Source organism: Siphateles boraxobius, unplaced genomic scaffold (assembly GCF_051911475.1).
Source record: "Siphateles boraxobius isolate OS27281-9 unplaced genomic scaffold, OSU_SipBor_1 130, whole genome shotgun sequence".
NCBI lineage: Eukaryota > Metazoa > Chordata > Actinopteri > Cypriniformes > Leuciscidae > Siphateles > Siphateles boraxobius.
This window is the reverse complement of record NW_027508734.1, coordinates 9,433,897-9,459,866: the sequence shown is the minus strand read 5'-3', so window position 1 is coordinate 9,459,866 and position 25,970 is coordinate 9,433,897. Positions and strand designations below refer to the sequence as shown.

The following is a 25,970-nucleotide window of genomic DNA, read 5'->3' as shown; positions in this document are numbered from 1 at the left end:
CTTTAACACTCGAACTAACCAAATATGAGTTGGTAATCTAACGTAAAATAAAACAATGTTATAGCCTATACGTTTCTGCGTAGGCTAAACAGAATATTTAGAACGCGTCCCGTGCGTTGAGTTAATTCCATTCAGCTCCCAAGAAGCTTTTTAGAATCTGACATTTTGTTTTATTTCTTTATTATTATTATTACTATTTATTATAATTATTATTATAGTGGTTAAATCCAAAGCTACTATTTTATTTTTGCTATGCTGCATCCTTGCTACAACTAAAGTCCGGTCTGATATTTTATATCGACTATGCAGATAGGACATATGTTTTGGGTGAGGCTGCGCGCTGATGACCGACATTAACAACAGTGATGTCAACAATACACGTTAATTAAACGATGCTGATATTTACCTCATTCCTTCTAAGTTTCCGTAGTAGTGATGAGACTGAATAATGCATTAGGGCGAAATTAAAAGTGTGAGGAAGTTCTGATCACAGAACTCCCCCTCTGACGTCAAGAGGGCAGATCTACAGTTGGTTTTCCCAACACGCACAACAGAGGGAACGTGCGCTTGCATTGATGTTTTTCTCATGTCACGACTCACGAGCCATAATCAATCAATAGCCAATGTTTTAGTTGTTGTTTTTCTGTTTGTTTTTACTATTTTAGTATTTCATATTTCTTGCAATAGATCGACATTTCTAAATTCTAATGATATTTTTAAGTATTTATGTGAATTTTTGTTAAAATCGATTTTTAAAGTTCTATTTACTATTGTTATCATTTACAAACTGTAATAATTTATATGGCAATTAATAATGAAGAAAGCAGATGATGTAGCCTATTCAATGCCATCATTAATTTGTATATCAGGTGCAACCTTCAGTCCAATCTGAATGTCTGATTTGCCTGTTAAATCGTTAATGTTTTTTAGATTTTACTATCATCTGTAATATTTAAATATGGAGAATCTTACAATCACACAAATGGGTAAATAAGGCAAATCTACAAAAAGACTATCAACATGCTTGTTAAAAGACATTTATTGTTGAGAAAAAGACAACGATCCTAACATATCTGACTTTCTTCTGTTAAACAGAAAAGGAGAAATTTAGAAGAATGGTTACAATGAGCTGTTAAGCTCCAAAATGTACACAATTTTTGCATAAAAGCATCATAAATGTCTTCAATAAAACACATGCACTATATTCCAAGTCTTCAAGCTGTTTTTATTGGTCCGTTTTTATCTGAGAGGTTTGGTGAAAAGTCAGCATTCTCCTCAAATAAATGTGGAGCAACACCATATTCGCATATTCCTCTTTTTGAGTCTTCTTGAGCACTTTACAGCTGGATATAAGGTCTGGTCTGAGGAAGGAGAGCTCCTGTGCCCTGCCATGAATCAACATTGTGGAGTTCTGGATAAAGCAAGAGAAGGTTTGAAATTGACTAAATGAAAAAAAATGGTATTTACAATAAACCTTATTTTTCTTTGGGAAAACTTTATTTTAAGGTATCTGTGTTACACTGCACTTATATATTTAAGTACTGAGTAATATTAAAGGGATAGTTCACCAAAAAATTAAAATTCTGTCAGTAACCTTCGTTCATCTTCGGAAAATGAATTCAGTTAATTTTTATGAAATCTGAGAGCTGGATCACTCCTCCATAGGCTTCTTCAGGGATTGAAACATGCCGGCCCCGAAAAGTCATTAAAGACATCGTTTGAATAGTCCAAGTGACTACAGTGGCTCAATCTTAAGTCTATCAAGCGACGAGAATACTTTTTGTACGCAAAAACAAACAAAAATAACGACTTTATTTCAACTATTGATTTCCTTCTCTGTGGGCCTCTAGTCAGTTCACGTAGTGTGATTGCGTAGAGCTACGTCACACGTAGGCTCACTATCGGCCGACGCTGGTCATGTGTGTGATGCGTGTGACGTACAACAACAGAAGCTTACGCTATTACACTAGTGAACTGACTCGAGGCCCACAGAGAAGGAAATGAATAGTTGAAATAAAGTCGTTACTTTTGGGGGGTTTTGCACACAAAAAGTATTCTCGTCGTTTGATAAACTTAGTGATTGAGCCACTGTAGTCACTTGGACTATTTTAACAATCCCTGAAGAAGCCTATGGAGGAGTGATCCAGCTCTCAGATTTCATAACAAATATCTTAATTCATGTTCTGAAGATGAACGAAGGTCTTATGGGGTTGGAACAACATGAGGGTGTGTAAATACTGACAGAATTTTCATTTTTGGGTGAACTATCCCTTTAAGTAATTACATGTAGAGTTGGGCAGTATTACGGTAATATCGTATACCGCGGAGTCTTAAAATAGCAACGGTATCAGTTTCAATACCGTCATTACCGGCACTTATATATAATATATAAATATAATTTATTCAATGCCTAAAATGCTTATGTAGTTGTCATCAAGTGACAGTGTGGAGGAGAAAGAGAAGGGAGAGGCGGTAAATACTTACGAGGCAATTTGTAAATGTTGCAATAAAAAAGGTAACCGCGAGAGATGGAAACACCTCTAACCTAATGTCGCATCTCCGAAACAACCACCCACTCACTGCTGCGAGGATGCATTTTGCCCTGAGTTCATTAAATAAGCGCATTAGTTTATATTTGTTAAAATATTATAATGTAATTTTTTTTTTACGTTGATAATGAAAACTGAACAGCACGAGTAAGATGGGATGCATCGGGAGTCAGACATTGACCACTTAATTAAGTTTCATTTTGTAAAAGGCCTTTCTTTAAAGTGAATTTCGTTTTGTATAAATTGTATCTTAATTTTAAGCATTTTTTTATCAACCAATTGCCTGGATTTAATAAATAAGAATCAAATATAGCAGACAAAATAATCATGACATGATCGTGCGCTGGCGCGCCGCGGTCACTTGCATTGAAATCTCATCATAAATTAACCGAAACTCAGTGTATGTCTCACAGACATGACAGATAGGCCTATATCTAAGCTTGAAATTTCATTAAACGAAACAATTCAAAACGAAAAGAAATATAGGCAGCATACTCTCTGATTAATCCATGATGTGCATTTCTCTCTATAGGCGCGTTCAATACGGAGATATCAATCGTCAATTTCTTTAAACGAAACAATTCAAAAGGAAAAGAGATATAGGCAGCATACTCTCTGAGTAATCCATGATTTCTTTCTATAGGCGCGTTCACTACGGAGATATCAATCGTCAATTTCTTTAAACGAAACAATACTGATTATACCTATACCTTCTGATTATGTAATCCATGATTTGCATTTCTCTCTATATATGCGCGTTCACTAGGAGATGACGATCGTCAACTTAATCTTTGCAGCACTGACAGAAAAGTTGTATTAATAAAAATCAATGGACGTGTCACCGGATTTACAAATGCACTTCTTGCTTGTTAATTTAATTTAATAATAAAATTAATACTTTCATTTTCATAATTAAAATAATTAAATATTATTAAGTGTCCCATTTTTGCTCATTTATAAATAGTATTTATATCTACCACCCCCTCAGCACCTGTGTTAAACAATTATTTGGCGCCACCATATTATAACGGCCCACGTATTAAAAATAGTCGAGTCTAAATAGGGCTCCGGCTCCTAATTACATTTAATGCCGTCAGCCGGGATCAGACACAACGTGCACGGGTTGGCCTTTTTTTTTTGCCCGATCTGGTATTCAGTTTCTGAACGGTGTAGGCACAAGCCAACAGTTTGGTGACGCTGCCTGAGCCTTATGTCATAATTTTTAATTAGTCACGGTAATACCGTATACCCCGGTAAAATAGGGAGGAGGTTTGACGGTATCAAAATTTGGACACCGCCCAAGCCTAGGGTTAAGATCCGGGTTAGTTATATAATTTACTGTTATTACTATAGTAACTAAATGTAGAAGAAGAAGTAGTTTTATTTATACAGCGCCTTTCCATAGTTCAAGGTCGCTTTACATTGTACATTTCAAATACATTTAGACGCCCACACATACATTACAGTCACATAGGATACATATAGTCACATTATCCAAAATGCATGTTAAATAGATATGTTTTTAACTGGGTCTTGAAAGTAGCCACAGAAGAGGTATTACGTAGTGTAAGAGGTAGTGAATTCCTTAATTGGGGAGCATTAATACTAAAAGACCTTCCACCTACAGTAGACAACCGTAAACGAGGGATGGACAGTAAACCAAGTTCAGCTGATCTAAGGGACCGGGCAGGGCGGTGAGGGTAGAGTAGGTCAGACAGATATTGGGGAGCAAGACCATTTAATGCTTTGAACGTTAGCAGCACTACCTTATAGTGGATACGTGATGCCACAGATAGCCAGTGAAGGTCATGAAGCAGAGGAGTAATGTGAGCAGAACGCCTGGTGGAGGTGTGAACTCTTGCTGCAGAGTTCTGAACATACTGTAATATTGCAATAAGTTTTCTGAGAAGACCAAGAAATAAGGCATTGCAATAGTCCAGGCGTGATGTGATTAATGCATGAATTAAGGTTTCAGCATCAGCTAAAGTGAGAGAAGATTGTAGACGAGCAATATTACGAAGATGAAAAAGAGTTTTTAACAAGAGAAGAAATATGAGAGCCAAAAGAGTTGGAGTAAATTCAGGGAGATCCAATGCTTGATGTCCTTGATACATGCAGTGAGTGAGTCGGGCAGAGATGGCCTATCGGAGCTGGTGGTAAGATACAGTAGATTTGAATATCATCAGCATAGCAATGGAATGTACCGTTAAGGCCATGCTTGCGTATGATGTCACCGAGTGGTATATGTAGATGATGATGAACAACAGTGGGGCAAGAACCGAACTTCGAGGAACACCCTGTGTGAGTGAAGCAGTGGCAGATCTAAAACCCTTGTATAGTGATATAATACTTTCTGTCGCAGATGTAGGAAATAAGCCAGGAAAGAGCAGAGCCAGTGATACCAATATCAGAAAGCCTAGAGATCATTATTTCATGGCAGAATGTAACATGCAACAATGACACTGTAAAATAAAGTGTTACCGAAAACTTTCTTAAATACACATATAAATCACAGTAATAGCAGAGCACTGTCATTGTGAATATGATCTCTATTTTGAAATAAATTAAACAGTCTGAGCACCTGTAGACTCATTTATATAATGGTGTGGTTGAATGGTAAGCAAAGGAAAGCTGAAGAAAGTCCCATGAATTAGTTTTTTCCTCAGCTGTTTTTTTTTTTTTTTTTACAGTATATGTGCACATCTGATTTGCCTCTCAAATGGAAATTTCTTCCACTATTTCAATGTGGACAACCTCAAAGGAATAGTTCACCAAAAAAATCTTTTACTCACCCACAAATCTCTGACTTTCTATCTTCTGTGTAACATGAAAGAAGATAATCTGAAATATGTCTGTTTTTTTTTTTAAACAATGACCATACAATATCATACAGTCCATTTACAATGACAGTCCATTTTCTTAAATGTTTTTCAAACATATCTTCTTTTATGTTAGTAATACAGTTTTGAAATGGCATGAAGGTAAGTCTACCCATCCTTAGGATTTTTCTTTTTTTTTCCTTTTCTGGTCTGTTCAACCAAATCTCTATGCATGTTTGAGATCCTATATAATGATTAGTTTAACCATTTACATAAATATAAGCTGAGTTGCATTTGGGTTTTTTGGTTGTAACGTTTTCTCTTATAATAATTTAAAATAAAACAATTTCTGTCATGACAACTCTTTGAGTGTTTACCATGGTAATGGATATGACAATGTTAATGTATTTGGTACTGGCAGAATAGATCTGCTACACTGCTGCTGCAGAGCCAGTAAAAAAACACACAATATAACATATATGAATTACCTGTAGCAGATCTATACAGGTGGAGCTGGGTAAGATGGAGTTGTTCTGAAAGATTACTGCAAACTGCTACGACAAGTATTTGAAGGTTGATCAGCGAGCTCATTGGCTGCAGATGCAGCAGGACAAGAACAAGACACAGGAAGAGGCTCTAGACAAGACCAGTGGTTCTCAACTCCAGTCCTCGGGACCTGCTGCTCTGCACATTTTGTATGTCTCTCTTATCTGACACACTCAGTTCAGATCATAGAGTCTCTCCTAACGAGCTGATGATCTGAATCAGGTGTGTTAAATAAGGAGACATACAAAATGTGCAGAGCAGTGGGTCTCGAGGACTAGAGTTGAGAACCACTGCTCTGGACTACTGAACTCAGCACAACACTGCCCTGGTTAGTCTAAGCGCAAATACAATTATGGAACTGGCTGTGAATAGGGCTACAGAAGCCCAGACAGTTCACATTTAGACTGGCCTACGCTTTCTGATTGCTCATTGGTTCTTAGTAAATGGAGGTGATGTTGGATACAAGGCCTGGTCTGTGGAGGGGGAGCTTCCGTACCCAGCCATGAATCAGAGCTTTGGATAGAGACGGGAAGGTTTGGAACCCCCAAAACTGTCAGGAGAGACTCAATTTGTTTTGTTCCCTTAGACGCAAGTACATATTGTGTCATGTTTGATGATTAGGAGGCTAACAGAACGTTAGGAGGTTAACTGCGTGACTACACAGTTGTGTAAAGGCTTTTTTTTTTTTAAATAAGCATAAGCATTGAGAAGGAAATGATAATCTAAAATATAATGAACCTTGCTACAGCATAAAATAATTCCCCCCAAAGTATTAAAGATTATGCTAATTATGAAAAAATAATTAGACCATGGCAAAACAATGTATGTATTAATTTTACTTAAGTTTTTTTTAATAGAGTAGCTATACATATATTAGAGCTGTGGATTTAAGGCGTTAATTTAATTAATTAAAATTTAAAGGGTTAGTTCACCCAAAAAAGAAAATTCTGCTCAGATTTTATTGAATTGTCTGCACACGCAAGGTCTCTCGCTCGCTTACCTCTCTGCCGTGCGCGCGCGCGGTTTGGAACACAATATCTGTCTCGCATGCACGCTCGCTCTAGATTACGGGATATTTTAACTAATTTGCGGTATATCTAGTCGATCACGAGTGGCTCAACAGGTAGATATATAGATAAACTCATCTTTCAGGCATTAGACCGACCGGGTTGACACTTCAGCGTGAGAAATCGGGAGTGTGGCGTGAGAGCGTGAGAATTGGGTCAATTTGACCCTTCGCAAAGACCCGCCCCCCTTAGTTACTGTCGCTATGTCCGACAAGCTACGCTGCTCTCACGCACACACCACGTTCTCACGCAGTGAAAAATACATCGCAGATCAGAGAGGAGACTGACAATACGCTGACAGACAGGGCAGACCAGGTTACTTTTCGGTTACTTTTGATATGAAACATATTTTAAAAAGTCTCACCTTTCAAATTTGGTTATTTTTAAAAAGAAATTTAAACAATAAATACCGTTTTGTAGCTCTTTAATGTGTCGTGACAGATCGCTGTAGAGCCTCAGTTAAAGATGCTCGTGAACCGATAATCTCTTCCTTCTAGTTCCTTTATAGCATCAAATAAACATGAATGAACATAAGAAGGAATGTTGTTTTAACCGCGGAAAGGCGTCAGTATATTCAGTTTTTCAAGTTAAAATCCTCCCATGTTAATCTACTAACTCTCCTGACTGCTTTGTTGGACAAAATGGCGGATGGCGAAGTATGATTGGTCAGATCACCTGTCAATCGAGCTCCCTGCGAAGGGTCAAATTGACGCTGAATGCGTGAGAGTTGGCAGCCCTGCGTGAATTCTGATGTTTGTTTAATAAATTCTGTTCAATCAAATAAAAAATTTCACCCTAAAGCTACTTTTGTAATGTCTATTAGATGCTTTTCTAATTTAACATAACAATGACTTTAAATGATCTGTTGGGGGTAATTTCTCAGCAAAATTTTAATCGTTATGTCGCACAACGTAATGTCGAACGCGGTTGCCCAGCCCTGTTTGTTTGAACCATAGACAGTAAAATAAATGGACACCGCGACCCCCTTGATTTCAACGGAGAAAAGTGAAGCCCAATTGACCCTTCGCTAAGCCACGCCCGAAAACCGCCACTGGCCAATCGTGTCTTAGCAACCGTAACTAGGCGCGGGAGGTCTGGCAAGCTTTCGAGCGAGGGAAACATGCCGAAGCTTTGTGCGTATGGATTGGGCAAATCTTTTACCCGGTATCTTAAAAGTTTGGACGGGGGAGTGGAATTTTTTTCCTTCCTGAAAATCGAAAAGCCAAGGGGAGAAATGATGTGCGTGGATCAGCAGTGTGGGAGACCACATTCACATCTACATGTCGACAGGATTAACAAAAACACCTATTCCTTGGAAGTTGGAAATAATTACGGTTCTTTGTTCATAATGCATATGATTTAACGTAAAATAAGATGTTTAAAGACAAGACGGAGGCTCACTGACATACTTTAAAATATATTTCAGCATTTTGTTAATCGACGGCCTAACGTTACTACCCCTGACTGAGTAACTTTAACCCAATCCGATCGCGGCTCTCCCGGTGTTATTCCACAAGAGTTATGGATAAACTGTTTGATTTAGAAGTATTAGATTAGTTTCACATTTCACTTACCCTGCTGTGCACGAACATATCTGCTCCTTAATTTGTGTGTTTCCCATTTGAATGGTCAGGGTATGAGGCGGCGGCTGCTGCGACTATAGGCTTTAGCTTCAATTTTTATGAAATTATTCTCTATTCGGTTGCATATTATGTCGTGGATATATCCCTCCAATACATACTGCAGTCCCTTTTGTCTTGCTCTCTCAGATATTTCACATGTTCGCCAAAAATGACTAATTATCTCATCGGAAATGTCTGACACCGGTGCATACACACTGTAATAGACGTGCTAGACGTGAAAGCTTGACAGGCGTAGCAACAGTAACTAAGGAGGGCGGGGCTTAGCGAAGGGTCAATTAGAAGCACTCTCTTCCTGATGGCTGAGCGACTGCGCAGGCTCAAACTGAGCTTGACGACGTAGACTGTCAGACAGTTGTAAATCTTCTAGTAGCTGTGCCAACACAAATCTGAATCACCTAATTCCTGAAAAACTTTGGAATATTTGAAATATTTTGTCCTGTTGCATTTATGGACTCTCTGTCTATGGGCTTCTCCCATGACTTTATGCCTCTATGTCGCTACGATTGCCTCATAAACAGTAAAAGATTGCCTGCAAGCTTCTCCTCCTGTCTATACGGTAATGTCTCTATTGTGCGCCAGGAAGTCGCGTGGTTATGACGCAATCATTAGCCTATTTTTACAAAACGGATTCTACGGGGCCATAACGTAAGATACAAAGTAATGGAGCCTTTTATACATTGTCGTGTTTCTTTAGAAATAAATAATGGACAAATTAAGTCTTTGGACGCCTCAGATGTAATGTTATTCGCTGGGAAAGTGACGCCAAGATGAATGGAAGTCAGGGCCGGACTGGGACACAATTTCAGGCCGGGAAATCCTACACCCATCCAGGCCATCCACCCAAATAAAATTTAGAAACACGGACAACCCTGTTTTTACATTTATTTCACAGTATGACCATAACATAAAAACATAAACAACAAACCTAGAAGTAAAGCAGTCCTAATATCAAATGGGTCTGCACATAACGTTATACAAGCATTTACTCTAGAAGTCCAGCTGTTTCCTCTCTACTTCTCACTCATAAATGTATATAAACTGCAGAAGAGAGGTTGAACAAAAAAATGTTAGCTTAGAGGTTCAGCAGGTTGCGTAAGACTTTTTAATTAAAATAAATGTATTAAAAAAATTAATAAAATTATTAATAAAAATATTTGTATTACCTTATTAAATGTATGCATCATCTTTTATGTCAAATTCTTAAATTTTATCAATAAATTCAGTTATAATAAGACACTATAGGGCTGTTACCCATCAAATTAAATAATTTGCACTGCAAAATTACAACTGCAATAAATGCTGTTATGAGATTGATGTTTTAAATAAATGTTTGAATATACATATAAAAAAAATGCAATACTTAAACATTAAACTAAACCGCAAATAGGTGGCGGCAAGTGACCGTCTTAATTAGTGAGTCATTGAGTCAATCATACAAAAGATTTGTTCAAAACGCTGAATCATTCAGTAACAAAACACCGCGCTGCTGTTGCTTTCCTTTGAACTATTTTCGTGAAATAGAACAAAAACAGTTAATATTGTTGTTTGTGTCTAAAATGTAAGTAACTTAATTATCAACTACGCTACTTGTTTATTGAACAATAAATTCAATGTAACATTTTCAATCGTGATAATATTCAGCAAAACATCTCCCTTAGTTGTGTTATATTAAACTAAATCATATGTTATAAATAAAATAAAAAAACAATTCGAATTTTTACCTCAGTACATTTCTTCTGTGAGTTTTCTGTGTGCTGTTTCACTCATTTGTTTTGATTTCTCCACGAATGTAGACGAGTTAACAAAGAAAAAAGTACAGTATTTACAGATGAAACTGACCTGCACTTGAAGGCCTGAACAGGCAGTAATTTTGCAACATTTTGGAGTGCTGTCTCTTTCTTTCCCCTTTCCCTCTCTGCTCCACCTGGCCGTTTTCTCTCCATCATCGGGCGCTGCTCGCAGTTTTTGTTTAACCGTTTGGCTGAGGCGTAAAGTCGAATTGTAAGTTAGCCTTCCCAGTCAAGACTAACAGATTCGTGATTTTATTTATTTATTATTATTATTATTAATGATAATAATAACAATTTTATTGAATGACGAATTTTGAAAATGATCACTGGTAAAGGTAGTAATATAAAATAATAATACAAAATAAATATAAAAAAACGCTGGATGGCAGCAGGCCAAATTAGTCGGCTCCCGATCATAGACATAATAAATACATAGACGCCCTATTGGCCGCTTTGGAACGTTGCTGCGATACGTCAACGCGTCCGCCATTTTGCGGAGGGCAAGACTGCGCTGTAAACAAATACAAGTAAACGGGTGAGCTGCGGTTTTTCTGGATAAAAACAAAAAATGTTTTTACATTTATCAGCCGATTTCAGTGGTTTGTATGTGGTGTACAAAAAGCTTCATCTCCAGTTATTTAAAATCTCGATAGACTTATAAAAAAATGTATTAGGAATTGTCAAAGCTCAGGCTTGTCATGTAGGCTATTTGGCTTTTTATTCTTGGATAAGAATTGTGAAGACCCCCATACTGAGATTTAATTTAATGTTCACTTTAAATGAAATAAAGTTTTCTTATTGTGGAAAAAACATTTTCTGTGATTGACCCGATTTTAGCAATAACAAAGATAACGGATGGATCCTTTATGGTAATACATATGATATAGTACAACTACAGTGAAATGCAAATAGTAAATATAAGATAAAGTGAGAAGTAATAGTAAATAGTTTAGTCAATAAAATAAACGAACAGTATACAGCAAATAAAATAGTAATGGATAGTATAGTTATATAATATCATAAGTACAATAAAACAATCATACAAATATTGATAATAGCATATAGTTTATCTATAATACTATAATAATAGCAATATAATAAGAAATATCAATTACAGTATATAGACAGTAAAAATAATAAGTTAGTGACTATGATAGCATAACTAATAGATTGATAATCGCAAGTGGTATAATATTATAATAACAATAATAATAAGAACAGCAAATACAATGCAATATCAATTGCAGAATAATATAGACAATATGAAAAAAATATGAAACATTATAATATTGATCATTAAACTGACATTAGATTTGTCATTTTATTTTATGTAGGCCTACATACAGTGAAGATAATGTATAAATATGCAAATATAATTTATATATTTTAAAATATTCCTACATAGGCTATATAAAATAAAATGACACAACCCTGTCTCTTTTTATTTAAATTTCAGTTTTATTGATCAGTAATAGCCATCATAACAGTATAAGCAGCCTAGAAGTTATAAAAAGCTATACAAGACAAGAAATAAAGTAAACGATTCAGTCAAACACACAGCAGGATACAACGTTAAATAGCCTAAATATAAAGTTATGAAACTTTAGAACGTCAGAAGCACTAGCCGAGGTAAGGCTGTTCCAGGCGGGGTACATGAGCGCTGAGCGCCCGGTGATCGCCTGTATCTCACAACTCCGAAAACGTCCGATTAAATTTTTAAATAGGCGCTATATTTGTAAATAAACCACAGATCTGAGCTTTAAACAACTACATTGTCGACTGAAAAACTATTAAGACCACATTTCGTGACACAATAACAGTAGTATTTTTAAATTTCGCGGCCTTTCTCCTCTGAACGTTACTATTACTAATTATATCATGACCAAATACAACCAGAAACAAATGTTCAGTCTTGCTTGTGAACGGTAATTCCTCGAGACCTGTTTTTAGTTGTTTGGCGATTTGTGCAGCACACGAAAAGTGCATTTTGCCCTCCGCAATATGGCGGCGCCGTTGACGTACGCTCCAGTTGCCAATAGGGCGTCTATGTGATGGGAGTCGATGGAATGCTAACAGCAGGTGAAGTTCTGATACAATGGCGGCCCCCCGAGGCTTTAGTTTCCAGCTGATGGATTACACCCTTGGTTCGAACCGCAAGAGGCGTCAATTGCCGTCATTAGGTTGTGCGTCGAGTTCAACGGTTACTTTTGGCATAAATCGATGCGTACAGCCGTATGCCGGGAGCTAGTTTCTCCCAGTAAGGGCTATCGCAAAATGCGGCATCGGCATCTCGAAGCGGCACTTCCGGTGGCATCTCCAGCGGCCATCAGTGCAGCGGCATCTCCAGCGGCCATCCGTGAGCGGCATCTCCAGCGGCCATCAGTGCCATTAAATATGGATGTTTTTCTTACACGAACGCATAGCTTCACTTTATTCAGAAGACCTTTATTATAAAGTCTCCTCCAGCACATCCCAAAGACTTTCAATGAATTTAAGGTCTGGACTCAGAAGTGCCAATTCATGTGTGAAAATGATTCTTCATCTTTTCTTTTCTTTCACAATTTGAGACAGATTTTTTAAATTTTCATTCTGGAATATGCATGATGTGTCTTCCAACATGGTTGTTTAAGAAACAAAAGGCTACACACTCCATCAATTAGAGTTAGAAAAACTGTTGCCAAACATATCCTAACACGCTAGAAACAATCACTGCAATAACAATCCAGTCATAGACTTTTAAGTATTTGCCTATTAAATTCCAAACTGCGACTTTTTTTTGTAAGGCTGTGTATTTAAACACACACACACACACACACACACACACACCACACACACACACACACACACACACACACACACACACACACACACACACACACACACACACACACACACACACACATACATAGATCGCAAAGTATTTTATTATATTATAGTAGATGTTAACCAATGATTGATTATTTTGGGACGGCTTTATAGGGATTTACAGTATATTGTGTGCAGCCTGGTTTTGGACGCACTCTTCATTAGGAGCTATGGTTAATCTGTTAACACTGTAAACTGTCAGTATAAAGAATGTCAAATAAAGTAAGTTTAAAGCATTCTGTCAGTGAAGATATGATGTCTGAAAGAACTAGCACTGTGTAACTACACTGAGCTCTGATAATATTCCAGAGTTTTCTCACATTCTCAATGTCATTTTTAGAATAAACAAATCCATGTTCTGCATATGCAAAAGCATTTAGCCTCTTTTGCGAGATCAAACTGAATTTGCGTATTTAATTTGTCCTTTAGTTAGTTTGAAGGTGAACCGTATTTATTTGCATCATCTGATGTGCATTTCAGGGCATTTGTTTTAAAAATGGACGAAAAGGACAATGTTTCAGTCATACTTTCTTTTATATTGTTCTTCGAAGTATTTAACCTTGTTATCTCATGATTTTAATTTTCACATACATGTGTCAAACGCTGTAAATGAGTGAATTTTTTTCACAGAAAAGCAGGTTCACAAGACGTGGATATAAACCAACATGCATCTTTGCAAGTGTTCCTTAACTGTATTTTCTTGTGTGTGATAAAAGAGGAGCTAAAACATGGTTCTATTATTTTAAACGGGTAGGCAGTAATTTACTGAGTATTAAGTAATGCATTACTTTTGTAACACTGGGTGTAGGTCTACGTATTTTATAATGTTAAGTTAACTTCAGATAATACTAATAGTAATTTAAAGATGTGGTATTTTGGATCTGGACGGTATAACGCTGGGAGTTGGAAGGGGTGTGTTGCGATTCTGCAGGTTCGTGGATCTGAGTGTCGCGATTTCGGTTTCATATGATATGGCATTTCGTTACAGCCCTAGTCATTTTAGAATGTTAAGTTCTACTCTTGTATAGTTATTTTGGTGAAAGTAACTCAAAAGTAATACAGGAGTAATGTAACGCATTACAATTCTGAGACAGTAATATTGTAAGGTAATGAATTACTTTTAAATAACAGTAACAAGTATTATATAATGTATTACAGTTTGGGAGTAACTTGCACAACACTGGCTATAAAAGCTAATTCAAAATATTACTATAATAATAGTATTTGAATGCCTTTAACCTGTGTCTGAGGTGGATCTGAATTTGTTTCTTTCTTGAAAGTTAAAAATATTAATTTGCCTCATCTGATTTGCATCGAAGGTCAAAAAAAAAACTTTCAAAAAAAGACACATTTTCAATTCCAGTACGACCCTCTTTTAAAGTGTACTTGAAACATTACACAAACAGCGGGTCAGTATTTTTCAAATCAAAAACAGAATCACAAAATGGGGACAAAACAAACACGTTGCCTCTGCATTTAAGCATTCATGATGAGAGACCACATCCACAGTCTCTTTAAAGAGATAGTTCACCCAAAAATGAAAATTCTGTCAGTATTTACTCACCATCATGTTGCTCCAACCCCGTAAGACCTTCGTTCATCTTCAGAACACAAATTATGATATTTTTGATGAAATCTGAGAGCTGGATCACTCCTCCATAGGCTTCTTCAGGGATTGAAACTTGCCAGCCTCGAAAAGTTATTAAAGACATCGTTAAAATAGTCCAAGTGACTGCAGTGGCTCAATCTTAAGTTTATCAAGTGACGAGAATACTTTTTGTGCGCAAAAACAAACATAAATAACGACTTTATTTCAACTATTGATTTCCTTCTCTGTGGGCCTCTAGTCAGTTCACGTAGTGTGATTGCGTAGAGCTACGTCACACGTAGGCTCACTATCGGCCGACGCTGGTCATGTGGGTGATGCGTGTGACGTACAACAACAGAAGCTCTACGCTATTACACTAGTGAACTGACTCGAGGCCCACAGAGAAGCAAATGAATAGTTCAAATAAAGTCGTTATTTTTGTTTTTTTTTGCGCACAAAAAGTATTCTCATCGTTTGATAAACTTAAGATTGAGCCACTGTAGTCACTTGGACTATTAAGTTTTCGAGGCCGGCAAGTTTCAATCCCTGAAGAAGCCTATGGACTAGTATGGAGGAGTGATCCGCTCTCAGATTTCATCAAAAATATCTGAATTTGTGTTCTGAAGATGAACGAAGGTCTTACGGGGTTGGAACAACATGAGGGTGTGTAAATACTGACAGAATTTTCATTTTTGGGTGAACTATCCCTTTAAAAGACATATTGTGTGCAGCCTGGTTTTGGACGCCCTCTACTGGTTCATTAGGAGCTATGGTTAATCTGTTAACACTGTAAACTGTCAGTATAAAGAATGTCAAATAAAGTAAGTTTAAAGCATTCTGTCAGTGAAGATATGATGTCTGAAAGAACTAGCACTGTGTAACTACACTGAGCTCTGATAATATTCCAGAGTTTTCTCACATTCTCAATGTCATTTTTAGAATAAACAAATCCATGTTCTGCATATGCAAAAGCATTTAGCCTCTTTTGCGAGATCAAACTGAATTTGCGTATTTAATTTGTCCTTTAGTTAGTTTGAAGGTGAACCGTATTTATTGGTATCATCTGATGTGCATCTCAGGAGCATTTCTTTTAAAAATGGACAAAAAGGACAATGTTTCAGTCATACTTTCTTTTATATTGTTCTTCGAAGTATTTAACCTTGTTTTTCACAGAAAAGCAGGTTCACAAGACGTGGATATAAACCAACATGCATCTTTGCAAGTGTTCCTTAACTGTATTTTCACTCAAAGTTCTTGAAGCTTTAAACACATTAATAATTTAATAGCACAGTTGAAAGTGAACTTTTGCAAACATCAAAATAAATCAAAAATTTCATACTGTACATTATATATTTTGTAAATATTGTACAAATATGTGTTTGCTCATTTGAATGCCTTTTACCTGTGTCTGAGGTCAATCTGAATTTGTTTCTTTCTTGAAAGTTAAAATTATTTATATGCATACTCTGATTTGCATCGCAGTTTATTTAAAAAAAAAAAACACTTTAAAAAAAGACATTTTCAATTCCAGTACGACCGTCTTTTAAAGTGTACTTGAAACATTACACAAACAGCGAGTCAGTTTTTTTTAAAATCCACTTCCACAGTCTCTTAAGATATAAAGACACAGCCTGCCACTATCAACATTATAAGCACATTGATTATTATATTGTCAAGATCAGGAGCTATAGTGATCCGTCACTGATAAACATTCTGCTGCCATTAAAAAACAAATAAATGCAAAAGGATGAGAAACTAAACTAGACCTGAAATGCTTGAAGATTTTTTTAAGTATACAAAAATAGTTCTACATTTGTTCAATATGTTACTTTGGATTGACGGAAAGGTCATTTCCACATTCTCCACACATATAAATTATACATAATTTTACTCCTAAATTTGTGTTTGTGAGAATGGTATTCATCAGATTTGTCTTATGAATTACTGTCTGTGAAACAATTTGTGCGTTATTTCACATCAATTGGCTTCATTTTCATTCAAAGCTAGATTTTTATTTTATTTTTTAAATAGTCTCCAGGGTTGGGATTTCCAATACAAAGCAACTCAAAGAAATAAGGTGAGTCAAGAGGAGGAGAAGACTTTTGATTGGTCAAGGCTGTCCTTGTCTTACTGGTCTATAAGAAATCTTCATAAATTCAGGCCTGCAATCATCACTTTGGGCATTGCTGCTGACGGCATAACACTGGATATATTGATAATATGGCAATGAAGGCTACAGTCACTGTGTTTCTGTTTTTGAGTCTCTTTGGATTAAACAACAGTCTCTACAGAAAACATTATTATGTGAATGAGAATAAGCAGTGGTCAGATGCACAGCAATACTGCAGAACTAACCATGATGACCTGTCCACCGTTAGCAATGAAGAACTGCAACCACTTTCTGATAATGCACAGGCCACTGGTGATTATTTCTGGATTGGACTTCGTAGAGAGGCCAACGACCAAAGATGGAGATGGACTGGAGGCGAGGAAGCAACTGATGTCATGTGGGACCAAGGCGAACCTTATTGGTGGTATGATGGGAAAGAAAAATGTGTTGCTGTCAAAAAGTCTGCTTCTAAACTTCATGATAAGTTATGCACTTCGACTTACCCATTTTATTGTATGGAGGTCTTTGAGCTGATCGTGGTGCAGCAGGAAAACACGTGGGAAGAGGCTCTGGAATACTGCAGACAAAACTACATTGATCTTGCCGGTTTAAGCTCGGATGTGATTATGAAAGAGGCAGAAGATAAGAGCACATCAGCCCTGACAGAAGATGTTTGGATCGGTCTGCGCTTTCTCGCTGGTCACTGGTTCTGGGTAAATGGAGAAGGTCTGGGCTATAAGGTCTGGTCCGCGGATGGAGAGCTCCAGTGTCCTGCCATGGATCAGCGCTGTGGAGTTTATAATGTAAAGAAGAAGGTTTGGAAAACTGCGGACTGTGAGAAGAGACTCAACTTTCTCTGCGTCAAAACTGCTGGCTAACACTGGCACATTTACAGAAATGTTGATTAATGTGTGATTTCCTTATAAAGAAAGAAAGAAAGAAACCATGAAATTATTCATGGTTAGTTAATTTAATTTAAAATAAAAACTATTTTCGAAGCATATTTTAATAGTTCATATAGATGTTAACTGCTGTTCATTGTATAATAATATTAAAGTCTAATCTAGTCTTTCTTTTGAAACTAGAGAAATGTTGGTAGCTGCATCCTACACTTGTTTAGTGCTTTTAAACTTTACATTTGTATCAAAAATACCTGTAAAGACGAAGTTTTTTGGTAGCCTACGTTATACAAATCTGCTGTAACTTTTTTGCACAAATTCCACATAGGCCTATACTTTAAACCATGATCTTTCTGTCTGAATACACTTTTTACTTATTTGCTTTCTTAACCCATTAAACATAACTCTCAAAGATGTTGTAATCGATGTTTTGTTCCACACAAGCCTACTGAAACTCTATATCTTTATTACATCAAGTGTCTGTAAAACAAAGTAGCCAATCAAAAATGGCCTCTGAACGTGAGGTGAGTCATTTTGATCGTTTGAAAATGTAGTATGATGAACTAGGCGCGGATTTATGGGTGGGCACCCAATCAGATTAATAAAAACAATTTACATTTTTAATTTTAATAATAATAATAATAATAATGAATTACTAAAATAATTTTACTTTAATCGTTTCCTGGGGACATATGTACAGTAGCTGTGAAAAATAGCTACAAAAGAAAAATATTATGTCCATCTCTGGCTCAGCGCAAGCTAACGCGCGAACGCACAGTTTGAATCTGGCAGTTATGTCATGTCACTGACTGTATTTTGTCCAGACTTTGACACCCTTGCAGGGAGAGTGGACGAGGCTCATTGTTCACATGAACACCATGTCTTGGAAAGACAAAGACTAGAGAACGAACTCCCGAGGACGAGAGGACGTAAGTCCGGTTATTCTGCAAATGGATCAGCGGTGTTCTTGATCGCGTCATAGCTCGCTCTGGCTACTCCGGTTATCTCTTTACAGGGTGAATTGCCCTTATGTGGGACACTGCCTAATGTGGGACACCTAGTCTAGTGTTTGTAGGTCCCCCATAAGTGAAAGTGAAAGTGAAAGTGACACGTGATGGCCAAGTATGGTAACCCATACTTGGAATTTGACCTCTGCATTTAACCCATCCAAGTAAGTGCACACACATTAGGAGCAGAGTAGTGAGTAGTGAACACACACACACTGCAAACGTGGATACACCCGGAGCAGCGGGCAGCCTTGAGTGGCGCCCGGGGAGCGATTGGGGGTTAGGTGCCTTGCTCAAGGACACCTCAGTCATATTCCTGCCGGTACTGGAATTGAACCAGCAACCTTTGGGTCACCAGTCCAACTCTGCTACCATTAGGCCATGACTGCCTAATTCATAAATACATGAATGACAGTGAAACTATGGGTTAGACAAAGCTGTGGTGTCATGTGATCAAAATCACACGACCTATCAAATGTCCAATCATATTTGAGGGTGGAGCAATCATCAAACAGGAGACACCTAGTGTGAAAACCATATAAAGGTTAATGACAGAGTTTTAACAAATTTGATGTTAAGGAGTTAAATAGATTTTAAACTAAGCAATCCTGCTACGTTTTAGCCTATATTTGCTTATGAAATGTTTGTCCATCAAAAAATAGTGTAACTTTATGTGTATAAACTATATATTTTATATTTTTTATCAAATTTCCTAGTGTCCCACATTAGGAAATCTGGTTTCCAAATCCGGGACAGCATGATCCGCCTAATGTGGGCCTAATCAGTACTTCAATGAGTCAAAAATGTGTGGTGGGGCATGGTTTAATTTTTTTGTTTGTTTTAATTTTAATACAAATATTAATAATGTTTATATCAAACAAATCTTAACTAAAGAAAAAAATGTTTCACCTAAGGCATTGATGAAATGGAAACAGGATTTTCATGACCTTTTTTCAGATTCTGTGGTCAGATATGAATAAATAGGCTATGTAATTCCTAATAAATAAGTCAAAGAAACTCACTTTAAAATAATAAATAGATATTATTCATGTAATGGTTTTATCAGTAAGTTTAAAGAAGGGGTTTCTCCATTATGCTGTTTTTGTAAAGAGGAAACAGAAACAATTGTACATTTATTTTTTAGTTGTAATTATACCAAAATATTTTGGTCCAAAGTTTATCTGTTTATTTGTTAGGTGTTTTAGAAATTCATCACTATAACTGATATAATGGTCTTGTTTATGGATTGTGATACTGGTTTACTGGAAATGGATAATATAACTAAATTTTTTATTATTTTTAATGTTTCATCCATTCATAACCAAGAAAATTACTAACTAAGATTTTAAAAATAATCTAAAATAAAATAAGATTATACTATTCTACATGTATCAATGTGATTTTTGGTCTTTTATCATAGATTTTTCAGTGTCCCATGATGGGAACACAACTGTCCCACATTAGGAAGCTGCAGATTTTCTCAGACAACTTGCAGTAAGAGCACTATATAATTTCTCTTATGAATGGGTTATCTGAATTTTCTCTTTTGATTTGATTAGGAAACATACTGGGGTTTTTAAAAAGGTATTGGGTGTGGATATAATGTTTTGGTTACACATCGCACTATGTCACAGAAGTCTGAAGTGCAAAAAATGTCCCAGATTAGGGCAATTTACCCTATTTTACGCAACAATAAAACGAATTATGTTATAAAACACCATTCTGCCTCTTTTTTATTTAAAAAAAATATTAAACATATTAATGGCAACACAAATCTGGTTCAGGCAACGTCACTTGTGATTATCTTCACTGCCTATATTTATAACAACAAGAAATATAAAACACAACCCAGCTTCTTTTTTTGTTTTCATTTTAAAAATATGAAACATTATTGATCATTAAAACTGACATTTAAAAAACAGACTGGGTTGTGTCATTTTATTTTATTATACATGCAGTGAAGAGAATCTATAGTGAAATAAATATTAAAAATATTCTATATATTTTAAAATATATAAAATAAAATTACACAACACGGTCTCTTTTTTTTAAATGTCAGTTTTAATGATCAATAATATCCAGTATAAAAGTAGCCTAAAAGGTATAAGAAGCTATACAATTAGAATTAAAGCAAACAGTTCAGTCAAACATAAGTCAGAATAGGCTACAAAGTTAAAGTTAAATAGCCTAAATATATAAAGTTATGAAACTTCACTTGCCAACACCAAAACGATTTACCATGGAACAAGCTATAGATTAATGAGACCAAAGATCGACTTATACACAAGACAAATTATATCTCTGGTTTAAACACTGTAGACATCAGGATCTCACAACTCCGAAAACTTTAGATACATATTTCAAATAGGCCCTATCTTTGTAAATAAACCATAGTTTTAAGCTTTAAACAACTACATTCTCGCCTGAACCGCTCTTAAAATTACATTTCGTGACACAGTAACAGTAGTATTTGGATAGGGTGAATTGCCCTAATATGGGACACTGCCTAATGTGGGACACCTATGGTCTAGTGTTTGTAGGTCCCCCATAAATACATGAATGACAGTGAAACTATGGGTTAGACAAAGCTGTGGTGTCATGTGATCAAAATCACATGACCTATAAAATGTCCAATCATATTTGAGGGTGTAGCAATCATCAAACAGGAGACACCTTGTGTGAAGATCATCCGAAGATTAGTGACAGAGTTTTAACAAATTTGATGTTAAGGAGTTAAATAAATTTTAAACAAAGCCAGGACAGGTTTCCAAATCCGGGACAGCATGATAAGCCTAATGTGGGACAGTACTTCAATGAGTTTTTACAGTCATGTGAGTTTTTTATTCTTGGAGGGCGGTTTGAAGGCTCTTTTTGTGTGTGTCTCTCTCTCTCTCTCTCTGTCTGTGTGTGTGTGTGTGTGTGTGTGTGTGTGTGTGTGTGTGTGTGTGTGTGTGTGTGTGTGTGTGTGTGTGTGTGTGTGTGTGTGTGTGTGTGTGTGTGTGTGTAAAAGGTAGTTGACTTAAAATGAAAAATAGCTCTGAATTTAAAAACGCAGTAGAAAACCAATAAAATCATTCCACTTTATTTTATCCATGATTAATTCAATGATATGTATTTCAGATCACAATGGCAAAGTTGAGAAAGACAGGGACAGATTGTCAGATGCAGAAAGAGAGGCAGAAACAGGGAAAGGATAAGAGAAAGAAACTTAATCAGTGGAGGCAGGTTATTGTATTATCGGTCTGATGATGTTCAGTTTCGCTATTCATGTTTCAAGTTAGTCAAGTTCAAGTTAGTAATTTTCTTGGTTATGAATGGATAATCATAAATAGGGCACTGGCAAATGGGTAAATAAGGCAAATCTACAAAAAGACTATCAACATGCTTGTAGGGTATGGACCAATCAGACACATACTAATTATTCATTATATACAAAGGTTTATGAAACTCCTCACACAGCCCAAATGAACAAACACAAGGGCAGAAACAGTGTCATGTTACAGGGCATGATAAGGAGATTTTACGACCTCCGAGGAATGTGGCCACATACTCAAGAGAGAGACTATGAAAGAGAAACCCTCTTTAAAACAGACTTTGCTGCATTAATCATAGACTAACTGATCTATAAATGAACATGCATAAAACTGTGAAAGAAACAGTGTAAATGGTTTACTGTCTCGTGTACTATTAGGTATATATTATGGTATGTATCCTGGTATACAACCAACTAACGATCAATGTAACCTCACCTGTATAATGCCTCCTACCTAATTAATCCTCATTTAATGACTCACACTTTGATGTACATCACCTTCTTCTAGAATGCAGTGTGGATGTGTTATAGCTATTTTAGCATTAATGAAGGTATAATCATATTATGGGACAAAGATCCGTAAATCAAGTAAGAGCCACTTTCCCTCTCAGACATGTCACCTTTCTGATTGGTCGAGTTCAACCCTTAGGGGAGGATCTTTTCCAGGCCTTATTAGAGACAGTCCACATGTGACCTCGCTTAGTTCTTTCATCCAGCCGCAACACTGTTCTGGTGATTCTGGGGAGCCCCCTCCCCCTCCACGGGGGCCCCAGGGCCCAGCAGGCCTCGATTCCAACCAGATATGGGCTCAGGCAGGAGAGAGATGACTCTCTCACAAAGAACCAAGGACAATCTCAAGAGTTTAGGAACAAAGACTCCAACCAACAACGACTCCAATCACCCATCCTTCCGACTTCCTCACTTCTCCTGGGTGCTCGGCGTGGCCTCAACAGAGTCCCAGGCCTCGACCAAACCAGCCATGCGTTCCTGGAGAAAGAGAACGCTCAACCAACTTCCACTTGACACTGCCGGAACCATCAACGACTTCAATTTTCAACAATTTCAAGAATTGTTCCCATTACAAATGCAAGTATTCAATTCAATGAAATGTGAAAATGAAATTCTGATGGTTCTTCTCATAGACCCTCTTCCGGTTTCCAATTTCATCCTATCACTAACCTATTTATGTATTCATGTGTGTATGTTGTTTAGTTTATTTATATTCATATAAATATCTATATTTAGTTAATAAAACTTGTACATAATATGTATTTGGTTCTGTTTTGTTTGCAATACAAGTCACTTTACGATCACGTTTTTTGCTACTGGCTCAAAGTACTGTACAGGCGAAGAAATAATTATTCTTCTGTGGCCATGGAAGATACCCTTTTCTTAGAATAAATTAATAATCAAAAGAGTTCGTTGGAAGAACTGATTAATTGATTGTAATATTAATTCAGCCACATCAAGTTAATCCAATTAACTGACCCAAATATTTATAATTAATAATAACAAGATATTATTGATTATTAATATTTCCAAAAAGCTGAGTTCCTCACATGCTTGTTGAGAGACATTTATGTTGAGAAAAAGACAACGATCCAAACACATCTGACTTTCTTCTGTTAAACAGAAAATGAGAAAGTTCAAAGAATAGTTACACTGAGCTGTTAAGCTCCAAAATGTACACAATTTTTTTTTTTTGCATAAAAGCATCATAAATGTCTTCAATAAAACACAGCACTATATATTGTTCTGTTTTTATAAATCTGAGAGGTTTGGTGAAAAGTCAGAGTTCTCCTCAAATAAATGTGGAGCAACACCATCCACATCTTCATTTGGGGGATTTCTGCATTACCTATTGAAATGAACCCATATTCGCATATTCCTCTTTTTGAGTCTTCTATAGCACTTTACAGCTGGATATAAGGTCTGGTCTGAGGAAGGAGAGCTCCTGTGCCCTGCCATGAATCAACATTGTGGAGTTCTGGATAAAGCAAGAGAAGGTTTGAAATTGACTAAATGAATAAAAATGGTAATTACAATTAACCTTATTCTTCTTTGAGAAAACTTTATTTTAAGGTTCATTCATTCGTTCAAACCTTTATTTAACCAGGATAAAAACTCCTTGAGATTAAGAATCTCTTTTACAAGAGTGTCCTGGCAAGTGGCAGCAACGCTCGTACAAATAATTACAGAAACAGATAAATACAAAGACACACTTTCACTCTTCATATTCAAACAACAATATCATCATAAAAAAAACTAAATCAATTTAATTTAAGTACAGTGACATACAGACTGCCTTTCAGCAAGATCCTTTAAAAAGCCCTTAAAAGAATATAATGAAATCAACTTCAACTGTATAGCTCTTTCTGTATCTGATTCCATGCAAATGGTGCTGCAAAATTAAAAGCCTTTTTACCAAAAACAGTATGGGTTTCTGTGGTTACACTGCATTTTTACATTTAAGTACCGAGTAATATTAAGTAATAACATGTACTTACTATAGGGTTAGGATTAGGGTTAGTTGCATAATTTACTGTTATTACTAACTAAATGTAACATGCAACAATGACACTGTAAAATAAAGTGTTACCGAAAACTTTCTTAAATGCACATAAATCACATTAATAGCAGAGCACTGTCATTGTGAATATGATCTCTATTTTGGATAAAATTAAACAGACTGTAGCTGGAGACTCATTCATATAATGGTGTGGATGAATGGTAAGCAAAGAAAGCTGAAGAAAGTCCCGTGAATTAGTTTTTTCCTCAGCTGTTTTTTTGTTTTGTTTTTTTTGGAACAGTATATTTGCACATCTGATTTGCCTCTCAAATGGAAATTTCTTCTACTATTTCAATGTGGACAACCTTAAAAGGAATAGTTCTCAAAACAATTTGTTTACTCACCCACAAATCTCTGACTTTCTATCTTCTGTGTAACATAAAAGAAGATAATCTGAAGTATGTCTGTTTTTTTTAAACAATGACCAAACAATATCATACAGTCCATATACAATGACAGCAGTGGCGGTTGTACATTGAATTACACCCTGGGCGAGACCACCTTCGAGCTTAACAAGAGCAGAGAGCAACAATAATATAAAACATTAAGAATAATATACAAATAAAATATAGAATAAATATTCTATAGCACAAATACTTTATCACACAAATGTGAAAACACACTGAAGAGAATCTAATTATTACACTATCGCACTAAGAACAGAACATTGGCTGTCATCATGAGGCCATTATAACTGTCATGAATATTTTTCTTGACCTCAACTACAGAGGTACAAATTGAATTTGTCATTAAAATGTCATTGTACCAATGTTGAGGTCAAGAAAAGTATACATGACTTGAAACTACTGTTGTGGCAAAAATTCTGTTAAACATCATCACTGCGTAAGAGACACTCAGAGTCAAATTAATAAAAAGAAAAGTATTTATTCTTGCAAGAATAGGTTCAGTCTAGTACACAGAAGTTACGCTGTGCAAGAGAGTGACACACAACAGGAAGATATGAGACAGCCTTTATACTGTTTTCAAGGTTCCTCCTCACCCGCTGTACCTTTCACCCACTCAGATAAGGTCCTTACTGCTGTTCAGTTTCTACTTAAAGACACAAACTGGTACTGAAATAAACTGGCCAAAACTGACCATCCCTAAGGTCAGAGGTCCTGTCCCATATGTTCCTGAAAAGTCACGCACAAGCACGTACACACATATACTTTTATACATTGAATAGGTTCTTTCTCTTATGATAC

At 36.3% G+C, this 25,970-nt stretch overlaps 2 protein-coding genes across 7 annotated transcripts in view; one reads left to right on the top strand and one right to left on the bottom strand.

Annotated features, from left to right (window-relative positions):
* Positions 1–24,182, bottom strand: part of hacd4 (3-hydroxyacyl-CoA dehydratase 4) — a 33,261-nt gene extending 9,079 nt beyond the window's left edge. The window contains exon 1 of one of the 6 annotated variants that reach the window (XM_077227829.1): positions 24,055–24,182. In XM_077227829.1, coding sequence (XP_077083944.1) covers positions 24,055–24,164 — 110 coding nt within the window. In that variant the 5' untranslated portion in view covers positions 24,165–24,182. Of the gene's footprint in view, positions 1–406; positions 509–24,054 lie in introns of those variants that run through there. The other 5 variants (XM_077227828.1, XM_077227834.1, XM_077227831.1 and 2 more) reach the window with 5 other exon arrangements.
* LOC143737835 (C-type mannose receptor 2-like) lies at positions 17,094–17,855 on the top strand. The gene has a single exon (XM_077229697.1). The coding sequence runs from the start codon at positions 17,094–17,096 to the stop codon at positions 17,853–17,855; it is 762 nt and encodes a 253-aa protein (XP_077085812.1).
* Positions 24,183–25,970: the final 1,788 nt, after the last annotated feature.